This window comes from Oncorhynchus tshawytscha, linkage group LG31 (genome assembly GCF_018296145.1).
Source record: "Oncorhynchus tshawytscha isolate Ot180627B linkage group LG31, Otsh_v2.0, whole genome shotgun sequence".
Taxonomy (NCBI): Eukaryota; Metazoa; Chordata; class Actinopteri; order Salmoniformes; family Salmonidae; genus Oncorhynchus; species Oncorhynchus tshawytscha.
In genome coordinates, this window is record NC_056459.1 from 20,285,071 (window position 1) to 20,311,030 (window position 25,960).

General features: G+C 42.7%; 1 protein-coding gene across 1 annotated transcript in view; it reads left to right on the plus strand.

Annotated features, from left to right (window-relative positions):
• LOC121841470 (CUB and sushi domain-containing protein 3-like) overlaps positions 1-25,960 on the plus strand; it is a 633,380-nt gene that overhangs the window by 387,238 nt on the left and 220,182 nt on the right. Inside the window, exons 21-23 of the mRNA XM_042310031.1 lie at positions 4,305-4,493; positions 19,802-19,971; positions 20,610-20,766. Coding sequence (XP_042165965.1) covers positions 4,305-4,493; positions 19,802-19,971; positions 20,610-20,766 — 516 coding nt within the window. The remainder of the gene's footprint in view (positions 1-4,304; positions 4,494-19,801; positions 19,972-20,609; positions 20,767-25,960) is intronic.

The window sequence follows — 25,960 nt, forward strand, 5'->3', positions numbered from 1 at the left end:
ATCCTCAATCCCCTGCATATGGCAAGACCGTGCATAGTATATTTTAGAGAGAAACAGCTAGGCTAGAAACCTACTGTATATGTTGAAACAGAAGGTTCACTTACAAATGTGCTCATAATGGCATGGTGTTTTATGTAGGCTACACTTCTAATGATTACTATCTTGTGAATCTAAGTCACTGACTGCATGGAGAAGGATTGCGTGTCCCTGTCGGGCTCAAGGGCTGCCCCCAAACCCCTGTCATGGACCTTACATAGCCACGGGACAGGGGGCAGGTGTTTGGGTAAAGCCCCATCTGAGACAAGTCATTTTACGTTCTATTATTATAACAGGCAACAGGTCTAGCCACTAGCCTCTATATGATAAACACGTGGTAACCTAAATTAATGGTATAGCTGAGACAAATAACCTATAACGGAGACGATGCCCCTGTTTTGGGATAACCTATGCATTCTTCATTCCTCCCATCCTTGAAGACATTACAAATAGATGGATAGTGACAGGAGATATAACGCTAGCCTACTAACCAAATAATGTCAGATCAGTGATTATTTCTTTATAGCCTGTATAGCCTATCATAATTTATCTAATAGGCCTATATTTAGATTAATAATTATTTCAAGAAAGGGAGAATCCATCCATGAATATATTCAAACAGCGCCTCAGATTAGCTGCTTTGTGCATGCAAAAGTGGTCCTTGAGTTGCCTCTCCTCCCACAGACACGTTTGCGTAAAACCCCTGTTTCATTGTTTATTCCTCCAGCAGCCGTTTGGATAATTTACATTCACTTGCCCTCTGTAACGTATGATTAACCTTCAGGTTAGGGTACTCAATCTAGTGGGCCACTATAGGTTTATAATGGGCTGCAAAATAGTGGTGTTGTAGCAGATTTGGAGAGCAGCTTGACGTGGGACACGTACACACGCATAGCCCTCAGGCTCCACCAGGATGCCAAGATACTTTGTTTTATTGGGTGTACAGACATAGCCTACTGGCCTATAGTCTTTAGAAGGATAGTTACAATGAGGGGGAAATACTACTGTTAGTAAAGCACCATGGATAAGGTTGTGAATAGTTGCCATAATGCGCAGATTTTTTGCAAGATGTTTGCCTAGGCTACGCAGCAGAACGTTGTATCGCGAATACAGGGACAAGACCATTTTTTATTTGTGCAAACAATGCACCATGGCCATTAGAAGAGTGTATGCCAACAGTCTGAAAATGCCAGAGGGAACTTAGTGTGTGTGTGTGTGCGTGCGTGCGTGTGTGTGTGTGTGTGTGTGTGTGTGTGTGAGTGAGATGTTTTAGGTCATTAGATTGATAAGCGTGAGTGAGCAGTGACGCCTGTTTGAACAACTGTATTAGATCATCATTGCAGTGGCGGTCAGTAGGATGAGGGAGGACAATTTTTTTTTTTTGCATGGCCTTATTTTTATTACAGCATATTGGATGACTGTCATTCATATTCCATTCAACGAGCTCAATGTAACATCGATAGGTTTAGGTTACTACATGATACTCCAATTTTCCCTGTACCCATCATGAGGTTGCTACAACCTAGCCTATGAATGAAAGTTTACACTATCGTAGGTCGAGAGAAATTTGAGTAATCAAGGTGACAGACATTGACCCTTTCAATATCGCCTTGCACACTCTTGCCTGCATCTATCCGATCTAGGGTGTAAGCATTAATCCAACAGTTGCAAACAAGGGTTTCTATTGGACAAATTCAGGTATGTTTAACCCCATTTCATTCAGTTTAAGAAACATTTTTCAACAGAATTGAGCGAATTAATACAACCCTGATTACACGCAAACACAGTTCACTTTCATAGCAGCCACATAAACTCAGCAAAAAAAGAAACATCCTCTCACTGTCAAGTGCGTTCTGGAGGGTCATGTCAGGATGAGCCTGCAAGAAGGGTACCACATGAGGGAGGAAGATGTCTTCCCTGTAACGCACAGCGTTGAGATTGCCTGAAATGACAACAAGCTCAGTCTGATGATCCTGTGACACACCGCCCCAGACCATGACTGACCCTCCACCTCCAAATTGATCCCGCTCCAGAGTACAGGCCTCGGTGTAACGCTCATTCCTTCAACAATAAACGCGAATCCGACCATCACTCCTGGTGAGCCAAAACCGCGACTTGTCAGTGAAGAGCACTTTTTGCCAGTCCTGTCTGGTCCAGCGATGGTGGGTTTGTGCCCATAGTGTGATGTCTGGTGAGGACCTGCCTTTACAACAGGCCTACAAGCCCTCCTGTCCAGCCTCTCTCAGCCTATTGCGGACAGTCTGAGCACTGATGGAGGAATTGTGCGTTCCTGGTGTAACTCGGCAGTTGTTGTTGCCATCCTGTGCCTGTCCCGCAGGTGTGATGTTCGGATGTACCGATCCTGTGCAGGTGTTGTTACACGTGGTCTGGCACTGCGAGGATGATCAGCTGTCCGTCCTGTCTCCCTGTAGCGCTGTCTTAGGTGTCTCACAGTATGGACATTGCAATATTTTGCCCTGGCCCCACCTGCAGTCCTCATGCCTCCTTGCAGCATACCTAAGGCACGTTCACACAAATGACCAGGGACCCTGGGCATCTTTCTTTTGGTGTTTTTCAGAGTCAGTAGAAAGGCCTCTTTAGTGTCCTAAGTTTTCATAACTGTGACCTTAATTGCCTACCGTCTGTAAGCTGTGAGTGTCTTAACGACCGTTCGACAGGTGCACGTTCATTAATTGTTTATCGTTCATTGAACATGCATGGGAAGCAATCTTTGAAAAAGGGACATTTATTTTTTTGCTGAGTTTACAAATAACATGATCTTTGATCTCTGTATAATTCCTACTCACATCTACGCTCTCCCCTCCTCTCACATTTTCCCTTTCCTTGTGTACATCAGTGCACAACATATCAGGTCTGTGACCAGGTGAAAAAAACTTTCCTAGCCAAACCTTCATATCATAATCGCTACACACAGCTTACATCATTATCATAGCTAATGTCATATTCAACATAGCTACTTGAACTAACTTGTTAGTAAACCCGCTACAATCATGCAGTACAGTATACAGTCAGCAAGCAGTTACACCGGTGGGCCCTGGTGGCAATAAATTAATCAAACCAAAAGCTTCCTTGACTTGGAAGAGTTCCAGTGTTGGATAGCCATAGCCAGCTAGCTAACATAGCATCCCTCTCTGTTTGAGCCGGGTGTTTGAGTAGGCTAAACTAGCTAGCTACATTCGCCAGCTAAGTAAGTGAAAGCAAAAAAAATAATACTAAATATAGCTCTCTCTCTCTCTCACTCACTCGCTTCTCCATTTTTGAGGAAATTAATTTGTACAAACAGTTAAACTATTGTCTTTATCTTTGAGTCAACTACTCACTACATTGTATACACTGCAATTATAGCTAGCTGTAGCTTATGATTTCAGTAATATATTCATTCTCTGATCCTTTGATTGGGTGGATCACATGTCAGTTCATGCTGCAGGAGCTCTGATAGGTTGGAAGACATCCTGCAGCAGTTGTCATGATTACTGTGTAAGTCTATGGAAGGGGGTGAGCTCCACGAGCCTCCTAGGTTTTGTATTAAGGTCAATGTACCCAGAGGAGGACAGAAACTAGCTGTCCTGCGGCTACACCATGGCACTACCCTACGGTGATGTTGAGGCTACTGTAGACCTTCATTGTAAAACAGTGTGTTTCAATGAATTATTTGGCGACATTGATATATTTACTATAGTTTTATCTAAAAAGGCTAACTTTTGAAATGTTTTACTATTTTTATTTGAATGAAATTCACTGAGGAGTGATGGCCATTTGTTCATTTTGCTCCTACTGTTTACTGCCCACACACACACACACACACACACACACACACACACACACACACACACACACAACACACCACACACACACACACACACACACACACACAAAAAACCTGCCCATCTCAACCTATGTATGTAACCAAGGTTCCTCCTTCTGAAAATAATCTGTGGCACTACCTCTTCCTACTGTGCCTAATACTTAGCATAATTATTGGTTATTGTGTGCTAAAAAAGCACGGATTTCCATGTTACTAAAGCCAATTCTAAAGTATAGTTTCACCAGGTCATCTAACTCATTTTATTAACACTTTATTATGCACTGGAATGTCAGTTACATTATTGATCTTGTTTATTTGACATGTTTCATCTCCTTGTTCTTTGGAGTACAAACATACGTATTCTCTGCATTCAAACAAACCCTCATTGAATGTACATGATCCAAAAGTTTGACATGACACAATTTCTCTCCTCCTTCTTCAGAGTACAACTTGGAGCCGTGTGAGGACCCGGGGATGCCACAGTTTGGCCAGAGGAACGGCTACGGCTTTGGCATCGGGGACACCCTGACATTTTCTTGCAACATGGGCTACCGGCTAGAGGGGGTGCCAGAGGTCATCTGCCTGGGAGGGGGGAGGCGCATGTGGAGCGCACCTCTGCCAAGGTGTGTGGGTACGTGGTCACCTGTTTTCATTCCCTTACAACTATTGTTACAATGCTTGTGGTTGATAAGATTTTATTTTATATCTAATTACAGTGATTCTCAGTGATGGGCTTTCTGGAAACCTTACTGTCAAATACAAATACTCCAATCTATTTCATCAATTCCTCTCAAATTGCATTGGAGGAATGGATCCAAGATCCTTTTGAGAGGAATAATTGAGGAAACAAAGACAGAGGTAGCAAGGATTTGACAGATAGTAAGGTACCCAGACAAAGCCTTGCGCCTGCATGTTTAGTCTTAGCTATGTGGCATCACACCTGATTCAGCTAATTGAATGATCATCAAACAACAGCTTGATTAGCTGAATCAGATGTTTCACTGCTGAGCTGGGACAAAACCTGCAGTACTCTGGCTCTTCAGGAGCATGGTTGAGGATCACTGATCTATATTGTTCACCATGGATGTTTCCTTGCTTGTTGAGCTCTGAGCACTGAGAATGAGTAGGGAGGGCCTACACTCTTAAAAAATACAGGTTCCAGTTGAAACCAAATAAGTTTCTTCAGAGCGATCACATAGGGGAACCATTTTAGGTTCCTCGAAGAACATTAAATGGGATGGTTATTTCCATGAGTGTTAATTTAACTCTTTACAGTGTCACTCGAACTTGAATCAACACTAGAAATGTTACACTGAAAAATCAACACTAGTTAACACCAATGTGTTGTATGGTATGAAAGGCTTCCATACATTTCAATAACTAGAACTAGAATTCTGAAGAACCGTCGATGCCACATCAAGGACCCCCCACTTAACTCAAATGTTCTTTGTCGGGCAATAGTTTTCCAAATAACCTTAACAGCTGAGGAAGAACCATTTAAGAACCTTTGGTGTTGGGTACTCTGTTTAAGATATGCCACAGTAAACCTGAAGAAACACGCGGAGACAGACAGTCAGGCGGACAGACAGGCAGGCACACAGATAGATACATAGAGCCCTGTGTCTGTGTCTGGCTTTCTTGATCCGTCTACATCAAACCCAATCTGCCCCTTGTCCTCTGTCCCTGTAGGGGAGTGTCTCTGTGTATCATTAACAAGCTGGGAGAGGTCAGATGGGTTGTCAACAAGGCTAATGCAAAGAGACTAGCATGACTGCATGCTGTTTAATAGAGATACTGTGGAGTGAGCTATGAATCTCACTGTCACAATGTACCAAGCAAACCCCAGTCTGCTACACCACCTATGCAGTGGGGTACCCAGACCTTGGTTCGTTGGTATTTTTCTCTAAAGAATTTTAGCTCCACTTAATTGAGCCATGGAATCATCCCAGAAGTGCACATTCCACCCATCTGGCACTCCAAGCAGGCTCAATCAATCATTCAAAAGTATTTGATTAAAAAATATATATATATTTGAACCCAGGTATTTCCCCAGTCTCCTCCTCCTCAGACGAGGTTACTTAGCGCTCTTGTTCCCCAACCAAACCTGCCTCTTCCTGTTTCTACAGTACTTACCGTGGCGTCCTCCTTGGTATGACACCAGCTGCTTCAGGAGAATAGTGATTTACAATTCAGGCTGTCATGTGGAGATGTTCCTGGATTGTATCTCTCCGTGCATCCTGCCACACGGAGCCAAGTTAAAGGAATCCAGCAACCACTAAACATCCATCAAATCCCAGACTTGTCTGAATAAAACACTATCCCCTGGAATTTATCCCACACATGTATAATGTCCGGGCCCTAACTGCCGGGCATAAACAGATTCATAATTATAATAATGGAGAACTTTTCACATTTTTCCAACGTAGCCCAAAAATAAAATAATTCAGGGCTGGGAAGGTCACCAGTAATTTTTCATATTAATTGAAAAAATAATGATACGCATTTGTCAACGCTGTGTGTGCGTGTCGTTTGTTTACTTGCATTGTTTCTGTCGTTTCATTTTTCATGGTGTTCATTGGTGCCAGATCTGTAATCTTGAGAGTGACTAGAAAAACAAGGCCGCTAATTTGTGTTTTGTGCATGATTTTTCAAAATGCCATCAGGTATACTATACGCTTCAAGGGTAGAGTACACAGTGGGCAGTGACAAAAACGAGAATCTGTGCACAGAATACTTTTTGGGATGGTCTATATCCTGGAAGTTTAGCCTTTTATCATCAATACAGTGGGCAATGTAAGCTTTTTGGGAGGCTAAAGGAGTGTGGGATGTGGATTAAAAACCTACAGTGTATGAATCATGTGGCAGTCAAGCAGTAACACAAGCATCAAGTTTCCCAGCCATCCATCGCAAACACCAATTTCTGTATCCACCCCAAAACAAAATGACTCAATTGTAAAGAGAAATATGTACACCATGCCCTATGCATTCATAAACGTCCAATTCCTCGTGGCAGCACCGTATATACTGTACCTTACAATCTATACTGTGTGTAAAAAAGAATAATCAAAAAGTACAAATCAAACCACCTTTCTAAGACATGTACATATGTAGGATCTTAATTTGATTCCTCTTTTCCGGCACATAATCCACATAATCATTTACATTTCCTGTTGCTGCAGGATTATTTTCCTGCTGTGGCAAACTGACTCAGACTAAGACCCCATATCTGTATCCAACTGGGATGCTTTTACCGAATCGACAGACATCTGTACTTTCCTTCTCTCTTCAGTTTTTAATGATATTCTTTGAGATGAATCTCTCCTGACTGTAAAAATGTGTTTCCGCTTCCAATCTGTCTATTATAGGCACATTCATCACAGCAGGTGGCATTTCTGAGGGATGCCATGCCCCTTCCACAGGGTGCCATAACTGTCACGTGATCGCACATTTACACACCCTTTTCGTATAAGGCGAGAGCGTAAAATGTGGCTCCATTTGTTCATTGTTGTCACTAACATCTGACACCTGTTAGAATGGGTGGCAACAAAAATCGGTGCATCACTGTTATAGGCTAGGTTGGTGGATGTGTAATACGTTTACAGTTGAAGTCAGAAGTTTACATACACTTAGATTGGAGTCATTAAAATTAGATTTTCAACCACTACACACATTTCTTGTTAACAAACTATAGTTTTGGCAAGTCGGTTAGGACATCTACTTTGTGCATGACACAAGTAATCTTTCCAACAATTGTTTACAGACAGATTATTTCACTTATAATTCACTGTATCACAATTCCAGTGGGTCATAAGTTTACATACACTAAGTTGACTGTGCCTTTAAACAGCTTGGACAATTCCAGAAAATTATGTAATGGCTTTAGAAGCTTCTGATAGGCTAATTGACATCATTTTGTCAATTGAAGGTGCACTTGTGAATGTATTTCAAGGCCAACCTTCAAACTCATTGCCTCTTTGCTTGACATCATGGGAAAATCCAAAGAAATCAGCCAAGTCCTCAGAAAAAAATTGAAGACCTCCACAAGTCTGGTTCATCCTTGGGAGCAATATCCGAATGCCTGAAGGTACCACGTTCATCTGTACAAGCAATAGTACACAAGTATAAACACCATGGGACGACGCAGACGTCATACCGCTCAGGAAGGAGATGTGTTCTGTCTCCTATGGATGAACGTACTTCGGTACGAAAAGTGCAAATCAATCCCAGAACAACAGCAAAGGACCTTGTGAAGATGCTGGAGGAAACAGGTACAAAAGTATTTATACCCACAGTAAAAACGAGTCCTATTTTGACATAACCTGAAAGGCCGCTCAGACAACTTCCGGTGAAATTGGAGGACGCACAATTCAAATAAATAATCATAAAAATTATGGATATTCATAATTTAGGTACATACAAGTGTCTTATATTGGTTAAAAGCTTAAAGTCTTGTTCATCTAACTGCATTGTCTGAATTACAATAGGCTTTACAGCGAAAGCATTCAATGCGATGTTTGAGCATGCCATGTTTGAGGACGGCGCCCCACATCAAAATATTTTTCAACCAGCACAGGCTTCATAAAATCACAAATAGAGATTAAATATTCACTTACTTTTTGAAAATTGTCATCTGATATTGCAATCCAAAGGGTCCCAGCTACACCATGCATGATCGTTTTGTTAGATAAAATCTTTCTTTATATCCCAAAAAGTCTGTTTAGTTGGCGCCATCGATTTGAGTAATCCACACGTTCAACATGCAGAGAAAGGAATCTAAAAAGCTAACGCTAAACTTTGATAAAACAAGTCAAAATACATTTCTATTCAATCCTCAGGTACCCTAAAATGTAATTAAACTATAATATTTCATATAGAAAGAAGTATGTTGAATAGAAAAGCAAAATAAGCAGGTGCGTGTCCTCTTCGTCGCACGCACAGACTGATTTCCAACTGATTCCCAGTACTAAAACTCTAAATTCTTCCTCTTTTGGGAAGAAACAAGCCTGAAACCTTTGAACAAAGACTGTTGACATCTAGTGGAAGCCATAGCAATTCCTATCTGTGAGCTGGATTTGGATATGACCCTATTGGAAGAGCATGGGTGATCAAAGATTTTTTTTCCGGTTGGTTTTTCTTTGGATTTTCACCTACAATATCAATTGTGTTTTACTCTCATACATAATTTTAACATTTCTACACACGTCAAAGTGTTTCCTATCCAATGGTACCAAGTACATGCATATCCTGGCTTCTGGGCCTGAGTAACAGGCAGTTTACTTAGGGCACACCAGTCAGACAGGAAGTGGAGAAAAATAGACCCTAGCCTGAAGAAGATTTATTAATGTGATCATATTTCCAGGAATGTATTTTTAGAGGAATTGATGAGCCCTCTGACAGACATAAAATAAACATTTAAGAAATGGACTGCGTCCCAAATGGTTGGTTTGACGCACCCATCGGTTCCGATAATGGCATTGAGTATAAGTCTTAGAACACAGACAACAACAATAGACTACTGGTGAATGGAAGGATGCAGGTCCTTTGGAATAAAGCAATAGAGCCCTAAAGCCTGAGTCCCAAATGCACCCTATTCCCTTTATAGTGCTCTAGTTTTGACCAGAGCCCTATGGGGCTCTATATTGGGAATAGGGAGCCACTTTGGTGGCATTCTCTGTGTTTATAATGAGGATATATTTTTTTTTCACTGCTAGCGTACGGCTCCAAAACAAACAAACTAACGAGAGAGCCATTCTGGGACTCATTAGAGAAACCTTTGTCTTGACAACACCACAGATAAGAGAAAGAAGGGACTTGTGTGTTTTGTGGATAGAGAGGAAAGAATAATGCTGTTTTATTAGATTGAGATAATTGTGCATTCGCCCTAAGGGTGTTATGTACAGGTAACTTCCAAAATAAAGGAAACTACAATATAAAGTAGGGCGATGGGCCATCACAATCCGCCAGAACAGCTTCAATGCGCCTTGGCATAGATTCTACAACTGTCTGGAACTCTATTGGAGGGATGTGACACCATTATTTTTGCAGTTACCTGTATGTGATAAGCAAAGAGAGAAAGGCCTGAGGAGATATAGATTTTAATAATAGATCTACACATTTTGACAAACTGTGACAGTTTGTCCCATCAGCATTCCACATGGGGTATAGTGTAGACACCAATATTCTCAAATCAAAATGGCCGCCGCATATTTGTCACAAACCAGATATTTCAACTGGTTATATTTGTAGTTTCTCTTTATCCCCGGTGTGCTTTGAAATCTCAGTGCTGTGACAGCATGGGTGCTATTGATTCCTACTGTGAAGCCTCTCCTATCGAAATGCAATATGAAACATTTCATCTTTACTAGCTATTGGATATTCACATTTTCGTCGTGGGTGAAGAGACACAATTTTGATAAACATTGCTCTGAGGCAGATTGGTATCTCATTATCTTAGTTCTGACTCAATAAACACAGTTTATTATGACACACACACACACACACACACACACACATACATCTCATGATCCAATGATTGTACAGTGAGTATTATCAATTATTAATATAAAGGCATCCATCTCACACTTCCTTTCTCTTCCTAAAGAAGTCAAAGGATTGATTGCTTTCTATAAAAGCAGGAGGAATATATTGGAGAGAACAGCAGCAGCCTCAAATGGCCAATGGTTGGTTTCAGAATACTCAGCTCATTGTTCTGTTGTTGTACCAAATGCCCCATATAATAACCCACACAGAGATGAACATAATCATTAGCATAGATATTAAAACAATATTTTGACTGTGAATTGGGTCTGAATTGGGTCTGAATTTGGATACATTGCTGGGGTTCTTTTTCACCGGCAGGGGACATCCCTCCCTGCAGTTTATTCTATGACTGTGGCTCTGTTCCAAAAGCCACCATATTCCCTACATAGTTGCACTACTTTTGACCAGAGCCCTATGAGCCGTGGTGAAAAGTATTGCACTGCATAGGGAAAAGGGTAGCTTTTGAGACGCAGCCAATGATTCACTGTGCTATGGATCGTGTCTGTTCCATCAACTGGTTAATATGCGTTAGCACATCTCTGAGGGTGCTGAATACATTTCCCCTTCCATTAGATTAAGTCTAAAGGTGTTCCCTCTTTCTGTTCCTGGAATACAGAGACACCAGTAGTCACAATACTATGTTTCCCACCATGTTAAGTACAGGGCCTCCCGGGTGGCACAGTGGTCTAGTGCCAGAGACCCTGGGTTCGAGCCCAGGCTCTGGCGCAGCCGGCAGCGACCGGGAGGTCTGTGGGGCAACGCACAATTGGCCTAGCGTCATCTGGGTTAGGTAGGGCTTGGCCCGTAGGGATATCCTTGTCTCATCACACAATAGCGACTCCTGTGGCAGGCTGGGTACAGTGCACGCTAACCAGGTTGCCAGGTGCACGGTGGTGTGGCTATAAAATATCATTTTATTTATTGCATTTATTTGTTAGGGACAATGTATATCAATCAACAGACCCAATTCAATTTTTGGGATCAGTGCAGCGACAGGTGCATGGTATCCAGCTGCTGGGATGAAGAGCCTGAACCGACCTAGTGGTTTGTTTCCCTGTCTAAAGCCAAAGAGCAGAGAGAGAGACAGTACCTATAATTTCATTTATTGCATTTATTTGTTAGGGACAATATATATCAATCAACATTTTTGGTAATGTGCCAGCTGGCTAGTTTTCAACTGTAGTCCATGGGAAGGTAAATAAAAGCATTTATACTTAGAACACAATGTTTGTTGAAATCCACTAATGAAATCTGATAGTTTTGGACACTTCTGTCTCGGGGATCAGTGCAGCGACAGGTGCATGGTATCCAGCTGCTGGGATGAAGAGCCAGAACAGACCTAGTAGTTTGTTTCCCTGTCTAAAGCCAAAGAGCAGAGAGAGAGACAGTACCTTAACTGCTGAGTTGCCTGCAGTGTGGTGATGGCTTAAAGAGGATCCTCCACACTCCATCTCTTAATGGCATCGCTTTATCATCGTCTGTATGCTCCAACAGAGCATATCCCTCCCTCCTTCCATCTTTCATTCCCTGTCTCTCTCTCTCTCTCTGTGTCTCTCTCTGTCTCTCTCTCTCTGTCTCTGTCTCTCTGTCTCTCTGTCTCTCTCTCTCTCTCTCTCTCTCTCATGCATCCCAGTGCCCAATTAATTTCACTTCCACCAAATGGCAAAAGATGACTATCTGCATTTCAGACCTTAGGTACATGCACTACACTGTACATGTGTGTGCATGCGTGCGTGTGTGTGTGTTTGTGCGAGTAAACGGTGAAGAGCAAAAAATGAAAAATAACATGAACATGACGCACCTTATCTTTAGAGGCGATGGCGCCAGCAGTGACACTCTACTCATATCTCCCATGATCCTCCCCTTCAATTTGCTCCCTCCTGTTATTCTTTTGGACACATGGTGTGTTTGCCACAATGGGACTGTCCCCTTATCTTCTCTTGACACTCCCAGATGATAAAAGAGGAAGGGGAAGTTAATACACAGACGGTGTCCCAAATCACACCGTATTATCCCTATAGTGCACTACTTATGGGCCCTGGTGCACTAAAGAAAGAATAGGGTGGTATTTGGGAAGCAGCATGTGTGGAGTAGAGTAGAGAGTCTTCCAGGGTGGTCGCTGTGGAGAGACTCCAGGGGGTTGGTGATGTACAGGGAGATACAAGATATGACTGATAGGGTTGAGTGAACTGAATGGGCATAGAGACCCAGGGGCAGATCTATAGATGAGGCCATGAATGGTGAGGTTCAAGTTCAGCGACACATAGCCTTTTTAATTAGAACACACACATACACACACATGCAGCTTTGCTGGCTTGGCCCACCATATATGAGCCTAGCCGAGCACGTAAGCGTGACATTTTTACAGGATGTTTTTAAGGGGCAGAGCATTTTAACTCAGTCCACCAACATGCTCTGGATTTGCAGTATGCACATGCTCCTTCCAGTCCATGCTCCTCACTTCTCCCAGTCCATGCTCCTCCCTCCTCCCAGTCCATGCTCCTCCCTCCTCCCAGTCCATGCTCCTCCCTCCTTCCCAGTCCATGCTCCTCCCTCCTTCCCAGTCCATGCTCCTCCCTCATTCCCAGTCCATGCTCCTCCCTCCTTCCCAGTCCATGCTCCTCCCTCCTTCCCAGTCCATCCATGCCCCTCTTCCTCCCAGTCCATCCTTCCCAGTCCATGCTCCTCCCTCCTCCCAGTCCATGCTCCTGCTTCCTCCCAGTCCATGCTCCTCCCTCCTTCCCAGTCCATGCTCCTCCCTCCTTCCCAGTCCATGCCCCTTCTTCCTCCCAGTCCATGCTCCTCCCTCCTTCCCAGTCCATGCTCCTCCCTCCTTCCCAGTCCATGCTCCTCCCTCCTTCCCAGTCCATGCTCCTGCTTCCTCCCAGTCCATGCTCCTCCCTCCTTCCCAGTCCATGCTCCTCCCTCCTCCCAGTCCATGCCCCTCCCCTCCCAGTCTCTGCCCATTTTATCTTTGAACAATGATGCAGTAAAAGCATGGCACTCAACAGTGTAATCAGTGTAATCAGGTCAGATTGCATGAAGGCAAGGAGTTCCTCCCTTCGTTATTATTGTAAATGGCAATATGTTTTACTGTTTGATATTCCATCAAGCCCAGTCCGGGGGGAGATAGAGCTTAAGTATTTTGCTCTGATGACGTCAGCTAGGCTGTGCCTCGCTCTCTTTCTCCCTCTCACTCACTCTCTCAGTATTAAGCAGTTGGATTTTAATTTGGGAGTAAATGGATAACAGAGGATTTTCATTGATTAACATTAGGCAAAAAAAGTGTTGCTCCGGTTTAATCCTGCTTTAATGCAACATCAAGGAGTCAAACTGTGGGAATTTTGGAAAGGAATATACCCAGTCATATGTACAACTGCATTTATTTATTTTACCTTTATAGAACTAGGCAAGTCAGTTAAGAACATATTTTTATTTTCAATAATGGCCTCGGAACAGTGGGTTACCTGCCTTATTAAGGGGCAGAACAACAGATTTTTACCTTGTCAGCTCAGGGATTTGATCTTGCAACCTTTCAGTTATTAGTCCAACGCTCTAACCACTAGGCTGCTTGCCACCCCAGTTGAATGCCTTCAACTGAAATGTGTCTTCCGCATTTAACTCAACCCCTGAATCAGAGAGGTGCGGGGGGCTGCCTTTAGGAGAGGCGAGGAAGAGTGATATATGTACTGTGTAGATCTCCAATTGTGATTTCTGTACACAGGAGTGTCGGTAAAGTAGCCTAAAGCTTTGTTGGTGTTGTCTATCCATTTACAGTGTCAAGCCAAAGTAGAAAAAGTCAAAAACAACTTGAATCCATTGTTGTTTTGGGATCCTGTAAAGCTTTTGTAGTCTTTGAACAAACATACTGTATCAGGTGGGAGGATTTGTGAGCAGATTGGGTTTTTGTTTCCTGTGTGTTTGTGATAATATAAAGCCTATTCACACCAACCGACAGACACGTAGGCAAACACTCATGCATGCATACACACACAAACACCCTCTCTCCCTCTCTGAAGTGAGAACAGGTGGCTGTATGTAAATAATTGGAATTGCACTTGAGAATTCCGTTTATCTGATTATCTGTCTGAGTAATTTTTGCTTTTGACCTAAACTGCACTGCATTGCAGATTCCTTTCCACCTCTCTTTTGTTTCCCCTCGGCTCACAAGTTCATATTCCATCATAAAGCAATTTCGGGAACGTTTCGCCTGTGTCACTCGCTGCTGCATTTACAATGGATTTGTTTCCCCACCTTACTCACATTTTCTAATGTATTTGTTTCCTTGTTTACAGGAGCACTAGTTCCCTTCATTGTCAGGGCTGAAATCCTTCATAACCCATGGTGTTGCCTCAGATTTGTATTACTAAGGGACCAGGCTCTCTGTGCAAGCTACAGGGGTTGGGTTTTACACACTAGGATGTAAGTAGTCTTGTCTAAGCCAAAACGGTCCGTAAGGCAGGAGCCTATGTCCTGTTTCTGTATTGCTAAGCAGCTTGATGTTCAAGTACACCACTGTCACGTGTGCTTCCACTCCGGGCTCTAGGTCACCAGGCTGCTCGTTATGGCGTGCACCTGTCATCATCGTTACACGCACCTGCGCGTCATCGCTCACCTGGAAAACCATCACTTCCTTGATTTACCTGCCCTATATGTGTCACTCCCTTTGGGTCCTCATTGTTTCTGTTTCCTGTCTGTACGTTGTTCATGTGTCTTGTATTATGTTTAATTTATTTATTAAAACACTCTCTCCCTGAACTTCCCAACTCTCAGCGCACATTGTTACAACCACCTGGACAGGAAGCTAGCAGGGCCTTACCCCCAATCCATCTCCTTAATGCTGAGAGCCAAGCAATTAGTTTAGTATAAACCGTGTTAAACAATTAACAGGTTGTTTCCAGAATGAACTGTTTCCATTTTGGTAGACGTGGATGCAATTATTTTGTGTATGCCCATGGCTTGTAATGTCATCTGTGTAACGGTCTTCTTCTTCCTCTGACGAGGAGTAGTAGGAAGGATCGGAGGACCAATGCGCAGCGTGGTACGTGTTCATGATTCTTTTAATAGAACGCTGAAAAATACAAAATAACAACGTGAAATAACAAAAACCGAACCAGTTCCATGTGGAACACACAGACACAGAAAATAACCACCCACAAAACACAATAGAAAACAGGCTACCTAAATATGGCTCCCAATCAGAGACAACGACTGACACCTGCCTCTGATTGAGAACCATACTAGGCCAAACACATAGAAATATAACAACAGAACAAAACATAGAAAAACAACAGAATGCCCACCACAACTCACACCCTGACCAACTAAAATAAAGACATAAAAAAGGAACTAAGGTCAGAACATGACAATCTGAAATTATAGGATTTAGATCAAATGTCCCAAAAAACATTCTGGATGATTGATGTTGATTGTTTTGTTTTGGCCAAAATGTCCATTATACCTGTAAGTCCATGGGATATAAGAAGGATGTAACTACAGTCACACCTGATGATGACTGACCTGTGTCTTTTTGTGTGTACTGTGGCTGGTTCCTTTCTCTCATAGCAACACACTAATACTTGAATGGACAAGAGAAATAGCTTCAGTCAGGATTCAGGACACATCTTTTGTATGTCAATAAATGACGTAAAGAAATAACTCCAGTCTTTATTCCAGACCAGCTGTACGGTTGGGTTCTATCTAATTTCTTTACAAGGCACAGAGTAGCTGGCCAAAGGAAACCACCTCCTCTCAGACAGGACCTATTATTAGCTACTTCCTCAGAACCATTTCAGGCAGGTTATCACCTGAAAATGAACAAGAAGGATCCCCCACACATACACACATACATAGGCCACAGGCCACACACACAAGCACAAACACACCCCACTAGCACAGTAACAATAGGACAAATATGAAATGATCTTGCCTGCTTGCACCAGATCATTGATCCACTCTAATAGAAAGCTGAACACGCAGGATTACCATTCTAACCGATTATTGGTGGTTGTGCAGTAGGCACTCGTTTTAATGGAAGTGCTCTATTTCATCATCTTGTCTCATGTGTCATGCAATGTGGTGTGTGTGTCTCTGTGTGTGCATGTGCGCTCTGTCACAAACATGTTCCATATAGCTACCACACTACAGTGGTAGGCTTCATTACCAACAACGATGAGACTGCCTACAGGGAGAAAGTGAGGGCACTCGGAGTGTGGTGTCAGGAAAATAACCTCTCACTCAACGTCAACAAAACAAAGGAGATGATCATGGACTTCAGGAAACAGCAGAGGGAGCACCTCCACATCGACAGGACAGTAGTGGGGAAGGTGGAAAGTTTTAAGTTCCTTGGCGTACACATCACAGACAAACTGAAATGGTCCACCCACACAGACAGCGTGGTGAAGAAGGCACAACAGCGCCTCTTCAACCTCAGGAGGCTGAAGGAATTTGGCTTGTCACCAAAAACACTCACAAACTTTAATAGATGCACAATCGAGATGCATCCTGTCAGGCTGTATCACCGCCTGGTACGGCAGCTGCTCCGCCCACAACCGTAAGGCTCTCCAGAGGGTAGTGAGGTCTGCACAACGTATCACCGGGGGCAAACTACCTGCCCTCCAGGACACCTACAGCACCCGATGTCAAAAATATAATCAAGGACAACAAACACCCAAGCCACTGCCTGTTCACCCCGCTATCATCCAGAAAGCGAGGTCAGTACAGGTGCATCAAAACTGGGACCGAGAGACTGAAAAACAGCTTCTATCTCAAGGCCATCAGACTGTTAAACAGACATCACTAACATTGAGTGGCTGCTGCCAACATACTGACTCAAATCTCTAGCCACTTTAATCATGAAAAAATGGATGTAATAAATGTATCACTAGTCACTTTAAACTATACCACTTTATAAAATGTTTACAGACCCTACACTACTCATCTCATATTTATATACTGTACTCTATACCATCTACTGCATCTTGCCTATGCCGTTCGGCCCTCGCACATCCACAGCCGTACATACATATTCTTATTCAGTCCTTTACACTTGTGTGTATAAGGTCGTTGTTGGGAAATTGTGAGATTACTTGTTAGATATTACTGCACAGTCGGAACTAGAAGGACAAGCATTCCGCTACATTTGTATTAACATCTGCTAACCATGTGTATGTGACAAATAACATTTGATTAGATTTGATTTATAGTAATGATGGCTGTTAATAAGTAAACACACCTCATTCCCACCTAGATTTTCAAGTTGTATTAGTCGTATGTACGGGAAACACATGGTATATACCATCCAACGAAATGCTTACGTCTCGACAATGCAACAACAATAAGACATTGATAAAAGCCTACAGTGTAATGTTACCTGGTTGGCTGTGGTGCACTGATTAAAACCTACAGTATAATGTTACCTGGCTGGGTCTGGGGGCTGATTGACACCTACAGTATAATGTTACCTGGCTGGCTGTTGTGCCCTGATTAAAACCTACAGTATACTGTTACCTGGCTGGCTGTGGGGCCCTGATTAAAACCTACAGTGTAATGTTACCTGGCTGGCTGTGGGGGGCTGATTGACACCTACAGTGTAATGTTACCTGGCTGGCTGTGGGGGCTGATTGAAACCTACAGTATAATGTTACCTGGTTGGCTGTATTTGTATTTATTGTCGATCCCCATTAGCCACTGCCAAATATGCTGCTTCTCTTCCTGGGAGGCCCTGATAAAAGCTGTTCCTTCTTCTCTGATGCACTGATTTCTACCACCCTTCGCGACTCCTCAAATAGCAATGGGGCTTTGCAGCTATCGCATAACACTGCACACACAGATGCGCAGATGTGCACACTCACTCACTCACAAGCGTATGTCAACACACACACAAGCATGCTATAACCCTAATCCAGCACCCCTCCTACTCATGTACTGTCAGATCCCTGCTTCTTAAAGCCACCTCGTCCCTGACCCCTCTTTTGTCTGAGCAGTAATGCAAGGATGGGTTTTTAAGATAATCTAACCCCTGGCCCTCTTCCTCTTCTCGTCCTCTTCCCCCTGCCTCCCCTGTCTCTGAGTCCTCCGCCTCACGGCACAGGGCTGTTAAAAAAGAGGGCTGTCTTCAAGTTGCCTATCACACTGTATCACACCGCGTGGATCAGACCCGACCAGGGACCTGGCTCAGGGGAGAGGAGACTGTCGGCAGCAGACGGAAATGACTTCAGACACCAAGTGCAGGGAGAGTCAGAGTCACATCCAAGATGCTGCTCCCTCCTCAGTGCCGTCGGAGCAGCATCCTTCCCCTGGCTGAGACTGTAGATGTGCAGCTCTGACAATATCACAAGGCACTTCCTGAGTGTCTGGGGTTCACTGCCAACAATGTGTGTGACTAGTACTTTTAGGACACACTCAAAGTCGTGCCATGGTCCTGCTCTTAAGAGCAGTCAGTCAGTTTTAATGTGATGTATTTAATTTACACTGAGAGATTTGGACTGAAGTTGAACCTCGGGGGGTCAAAAGCTCCTTACTCAAAAAAGTGTTTTTTTCTCTCCCCTGATGTGCCCCCCACCACCCTGACACACACACACACACACACACACACAGTGGGGTAAGAGTGATGAAGAAGGGTAATTTAAGGGGAGGGAGTTCTTGTCTCGAACACAAAAATTCACATGGTTCCTGACACGGGTTTCTTGGAGATATGGCGAGAGAGAGAGAGAGTGTAAAGGTAATTGTTTTAATGGATGCGATAACTGTTGTGATTTATTCAAAATATGATACTAGTAATATCGTCATAACATCTATGGGCTGTGAGTGAAACGGCGCATGAGGCATTAAATAAATCACCCTGGCTGCTGCTTTATGCACCACCCGACAAAGCTCCCCTCTGCAAAATGCATGATGGGTAGCAATACATCTGCTTTTACGGGGTTTTGTTCCATTAACTCTGAATTTGATGGTTATTGTTCAGTGTCAGGGTCCAGGGCCCCGATCCCAGGCCTTGTAGTTGAGCTCTGAGCAGCGACATGAATAATAATAATAACCCAGGAAGTCTTTTCTGTCAGTTCCAATTCCAGATTAACTTCTGAGCCCTCTAGATAGTTTACATCTTTGGTATCCAGGCACAAAATGCGAGGCAGGAATCAGAACAAGAAATCGACGATTCATGTTTTATGTGATTTACATCCAGGATATGTCCATAGTGGTGAACTAGTACTGTATGTAAATACATGTGATCAAATGTGCTGTTATACTGTATATGAACTGAACATTATGTGTATGTAAAATGTCATGTCAAATGAAAAAGTTTGACATTTATATTCCCCTGACGATAGACCGTCGTTGTCACATGCACTTTCCAATGGTGTTGTTTTGTTCTCTCTACTTCTGTCTTCCATCCTGTAGCCGAGTGCGGCTCATCTGTCATAAACAATGAGGGGATTATGTTGTCGCCGAACTACCCAATGAACTACGAGAACAACCATGAGTGCATCTACAGCATCCAGGTGCAGGCTGGGAAGGGAATCAACATCTCTGCCAGGACCTTCCATCTGGCACAGGGGGACATTCTCAAGGTACTGACTGGTCTCTGTCTCTGTCTCTGTCTCTGTGTGTGTGTGTGTGTGTGTGTGTGTGTGTGTGTGTGTGTGTGTGTGTGTGTGTGTGTGTGTGTGTGTGTGTGTGTGTGTGTGTGTGTGTGTGTGTGTGTGTGTGTGTGTGTGTGTGTGTGTGTGTGTGTGTGTGTGTGTGTGTGTGTGTGTGTGTGTGTGTGTGTGTGTGTGTGTGTGTGTGTGTGTGTGTGTGTGTGTATAGTACTCCTGTGATGGTCAATGACACTTAAGCATGTGGATTCTGTCCATGGTAATAAGCCTTGTCTGCACCAGATAAATAGTGGCGTGGATTCTTAATCTCATCAATGGCATTATGCTGGATACAGTAGCCTGGAATCCAACTGAATTTTAACAACATGTTGCCTCAAGAGCAGTTCTCATTGAGTTCAGAATGGTCATCTTTAACAAGGACCTACACTCTCCTGTCATAAACCATTAGCACCTGTAATCAGGTACATTCTCTATTAGACAGTGATAATAATCAGACTGAAAAGGCAATACTTTACACACTTGACATTACAATGACATATACACATTCATGAAAACAAAGTCATACTTTGCAATGAACAGAACTGAACTAAAGGGTACTCTTCTCTCTGCAGATCTATGATGGTAAAGACAGCATGGCCCATGTCCTAGGGGCATTCACAGGCTCATCCATGCTGGGTCTAACCCTCATTAGTACCTCAAACCAGCTGTGGCTGGAGTTCTACTCTGACCCGGAGTCCACCGGAGAGGGCTTCAAGCTGGTTTACTCTAGTAAGTTACCAACCAGTCAGTGTGCAGTGGTTCTGATAACATGTGTTATAATGTATAAAAATAAGGAAACAAAGTTGCACACTTTAATGGGTAAACCTAACCAACGTTTATACCCTGAAGAAGGCACAGCGTTGCCTAAACATTGGTTAGTTTTACCCATTCAATTATTATGAACATAATATACATTTCTATTAGAGGTCGACAGATTATGATTTTTCAATCCCGATAACGATACTGATTATTGGAGGACCAAAAAAAGACGATACCAATTAATCAGTCGATTTTTATATACATCTTTGTAATAATGACAATTCCAACAATACTGAATGAACACTTTTATTTTAACTTAATATAATACAGAAATAAAATCAATTTAGCCTCAAGTAAATAATGAAACATGTTCAACTTGGTTTAAATAATGCAAAAACACATTATTGGAGGAGAAAGTAAAAGTGCAATATGTGCCATGTAAAAAAGCTAACGTTTAAATTCCTTGCTCAGAACATGAGAACATATGAAAGCTGATGGTTTCTTTTAACATGAGTCTTCAATATTCCCAGTTAAGAAGATTTAGGTTTTAGTAATTATAGGAATTATAGGACTATTTCTCTCTGAACCATTTGTATTTCATATACCTTTGACTATTGGATGTTCTTATAGGCACTATAGTATTGCCAACCTAATCTCAGGAGTTGTGCTGTTTGAATGAATGCTTACGAGCCTGCTGCTGCCTACCACCGCTCAGTCAGACTGCTATATCAAATATAAAGTCATAGATTTAAATATAACATAATAAACACGCAGAAATACGATCCTTAGGTCATTAATATGTCAAATCCGGAAACTATCATTTCGAAAACAAAACGTTTATTCTTTCAGTGAAATACGGAACCGTTACGTATTTTATCGAATGGGTGGCAACCCTAAGTCTAAATATTGCTGTTACATTGCACAACCTTCAATGTTATGTCATAATTACGTAAAATTCTGGCAAATTAATTGCGGTCTTTGTTAGGAAGAAATGGTTTTCACATAGTTCACAATGAGCCAGGCAGCCCAAACTGAATGCAAGAGAAGTGACACATTTCCCTAGTTAATATTGCCTGCTAACATTAATTTATTTTAACTAAATATGCAGGTTTAAAAATATATACTTGTGTATTGATTTGAATAAACGCGTTGATGTTTATGGTTAGGTACATTGGTGCAACGATTGTGCTTTTTTGTGAATGCACTTTTGTTAAATCATCACCTGTTTGGCGAAGTTGAAGAAGGCTGTGATTCAATGATAAATTAACAGTCACCACAATGATTATATGCAACGCAGGACAAGCTAGTTAAACTAGTAATATCATCAACCATGTGTAGTTAACTAGTGATTATGTTAAGATTGATTGTTTTTTATAAAATAAGTTTAATGCTAGCTAGCAACTTACCTTGGCTCCTTGCTGCACTCGCATAACAGGTGGTCAGCCTGCCACGCAGTCTCCTTGTGGATTGCAATGCAATCTGATGCCGATTACCGATTGTTATGAAAACTTGAAATCGGTCGACCTCTAATTTCTAAACAGTTTACCCTCCGTTAGTCAGCACCTCTACAAACATTTTGGGGTATGCATCAGCTCAATGCCTTTTTACTGCACTAACTCTAGTAACTTTCATTAACAGGTGGTTATTAGGCATGTGTTAAGGATTTGCTGAACAATTGTTTACAACTTGTTAGTCAATGCGTTTTACTGGATCTAATATTGTCTTATTCTAAAATGTTTCCTTGGTTCCTATGGTTTCAGCGGGGGATGTGGGTCATCCTATGATTGGTGCTTTAGCTAGGACCATAATATAAGTCTTCCTGTGGGAGTGGGACATGGGCTGTATGTGAAAGTAGCTGGTCATGTGATGTGTTACGTCATCTTTGTCAGGATTCCCAATCATATTGATATTTATGAGAAATAGAGTGTCAGGTGTTCACTCTAGATATATAATCACACACCAGTTATTTTCCCACTACAGTCAGTCTTTCCATCTGCCTTGTAAAACAAGTAGGACTTAAAGGGGCTTCATAACTTTTGGGAAAAAAATTTAACAGCAGATTGCCCCTTTAAAGGGCATTAGAATTTTGTTGACAGCCAGAACATTCCACAGCTTGGTCCAAGGTAATATCAATTACCTGAAAAATAACCTCTACACTTGTCTTTGTTGACCTTGTCCTTGCCCCTCACACAAAACCAGACTATGTACCACCGCAGACACATAAAAACCATACGCAATCATCTTTAATACCATTTGTTGCGCTAGCTGGTAGCTAGCCTGTGTAACATTGGACAGGGTGTTAGTTCTGAGAGAGAAAAAGCCCTATTAACACACTGGTGGGCAATCTACTAAATCCGTGTCTAGTGGGAGATTTCATTCCACCTGCAAGATTAGCTGTTTGATTGCATAATAAAGGTCAGTGGAAGCCCAGGGCTAAGTCCCAAATGACACCCTATTTCCTGCATAGTGCACTACTTTTGACCTGAGCTCTATTGGTTATCCAATGGTAGTGCACTATAGGGAATAGGTTATAATTTGGGACAGTCAGGTAGCAGGCGGCGAGGCCATCACAGTTCAGCCACCACAATGGTTGGAGTGTGATTAAAAAATAAAAAGAACTCAGTCTAAGTATTTTCCGGACCCAGACTTTTGTTTCCGGTTGAATGCTATGAGACAATGACCTGTAATTAACGTGCAATCAGTGTGCTAGGTGAAAATTGCCACCGTTAGTCAGTCCCAGTATCCTCGTACCTCCACCACACACTATGTTAAGTTCAGTCAACCTTGTTTTTCTCTCAGTATAGTGCAGTACATTGCTGTCATGGTAACTACTAAGTAGTCTATGAGTGCTGTGCTAGACATTAACGTTTATTCCCAAGTTCAGGGTGTACAGTTAATTGGAGGAGGGGCGGGTGGAGCAAATGGAACAGGGATTTGTATTTTGAAAGGTAGCTGTCAATGTTCTGAGGAGAGGACTGAGGTACACGTCTCATTTTAGCTTGGTTGCATTCTCATATGAGAGAGCAGAGTTCAAACCTGCAAATATGAAATTGTCAGCTACGCTAAGATGTGTGGTGGCATTTTGAAAGACAAGAAGAAAGGGTAATATAATTATTTATTTCCTATTCCTCTCAGTTCGCTGTGTAATTATGATGCTGTGTGATGATGAGTGCAAAGGAAAACAATTATGAGAAGATAATAACAGGAAGTGTCTCTCACAGAGAGCCGGCCCACGCTCCTCATGTACCGACCAAAAGTTCCAGACACATCTCCAAATTAACCAAGTGCTTAATCCTAATTGTTCTGCCTGCTTAGTACAGGCCCCATCCCTGCCTGCAGGCCCAGTGGGTTCCTCCAGTCAAATTTTCAGCCGTATTGACTGATTATAACGACCGCCCTAACTTTCTCTCTGAGCCTCTAAAAACATACATGCAACTCAAGCAGCACAGAAATAACAGGAAACGGCAGATCGGGATGGTCATTGCACTAATGACCCAAAAAAGAAGAGAGGATGCCAAAAACGTGTGTGTGGTCAAATCATATGCCTTCATGCCTGTGTGCTTGTGTCCAGCCTAGCGAAGGTAAAGTTTGTGTTAACATCACAGACCTGGTTTCAAAACGTTTTTCAAAGCTGAGCTTGATTGACCTCGCCAGAGGTAATGGATTGAACCATTTGAGTAGCCCCAAAAAGTGTAAGCCCCGGCCATGTGGAACTTTAGGCAGGCTCAACCGAATGCTCCAATCCTATTTGAACCCAGGTGTATGCCAAAGGGGGTGGTGTTGCAATCTACTGCAAAGATAGCCTGCAGAGTTCTGTATTACTATCTGAGTCTACCCAAACAATTTGAGCTTCTAATTCTAAAAATTCACTTTTCCAGAAACAAGTCTCTCACTGTTGCCGCTTGCTATAGAGCACCCTCTGCCCCCAGCTGTGCCCTCGACACCATATGTGATTGCCCCCCATCCATCTTCTGAACTCGTGCTACTAGGTGACCTAAACTGGGACATGCTTAAATCCCCGGCCATCCTACAATCTAAGCTTGATGCCCTCAATCTCACACAAATGATCAATGACCCTACCAGGTACAACCCCAAATCCGTAAACATGGGCACCCTCATAGATATCATCCTAACTAACTCGTCCTTTTCAATCAAGATCTCAGCGATCACTGACTCATTGCCTGCATCCGTAATGGCTCTGCGACCAAACGACCACCCCTCATCACTGTCAGGCCTTTCTAATCAATCTGGCCAGGGTATCCTGGAATGACATTGACCTCATCCCGTCAGTAGATGATGCCTGGTTATTCTTTAAAAGTGCCTTCCTCACCATCTTAATTAAGCATTATTGACTGTATGTTTTGTTTATTCCATGTGTAACTCTGTGTTGTTATAAGTGTCGAATTGCTATGCTTTATCTTGGCCAGGTCGCAGTTGCAAATGAGAACTTGTTCTCAACTAGCCTACCTATTTAAATAAACATGAAATAAAATCAAATAAATAAATTGGGACCTTGTCCTACACTGCCAAAAGGAAGATGAGCCTCTGAGCCTGTTTCCTCTTCACGTGTCTTCTTTCTAAATAAAATAAAATCAAATGTATTTATATAGCCCTTCTTACATCAGCTGATATCTCAAAGTGCTGTACAGAAACCCAGCCTAAAACCCCAAACAGCAAGCAATGCAGGTGTAGAAGCACGGTGGCTAGGAAAAACTCCCTAGAAAGGCCAAAACCTAGGAAGAAACCTAGAGAGGAACCAGGCTATGAGGGGTGGCCAGTCCTCTTCTGGCTGTGCCGGGAGAGATTATAACAGAACATGGCCAAGATGTTCAAATGTTCATAAATGACCCGCATGGTCAAATAATAATAATCACAGTAGTTGTCGAGGGTGCAGCAAGTCAGCACCGCAGGAGTAAATGTCAGTTGGCTTTTCATAGCCAATCATTAAGAGTATCTCTACCGCTCCTGCTGTCTCTAGAGAGTTGAAAACAGCAGGTCTGGGACAGGTAGCACGTCCAGTGAACAGGTCAGGGTTCTGTAGCCGGAGGCAGAACAGTTGAAACTGGAGCAGCAGCACGGCCAGGTGGACTGGGAACAGCAAGGAGTCATCATGCCAGGTTGTCCTGAGGCATGGTCCTAGGGCTCAGATCCTCTGAGAGAGAGA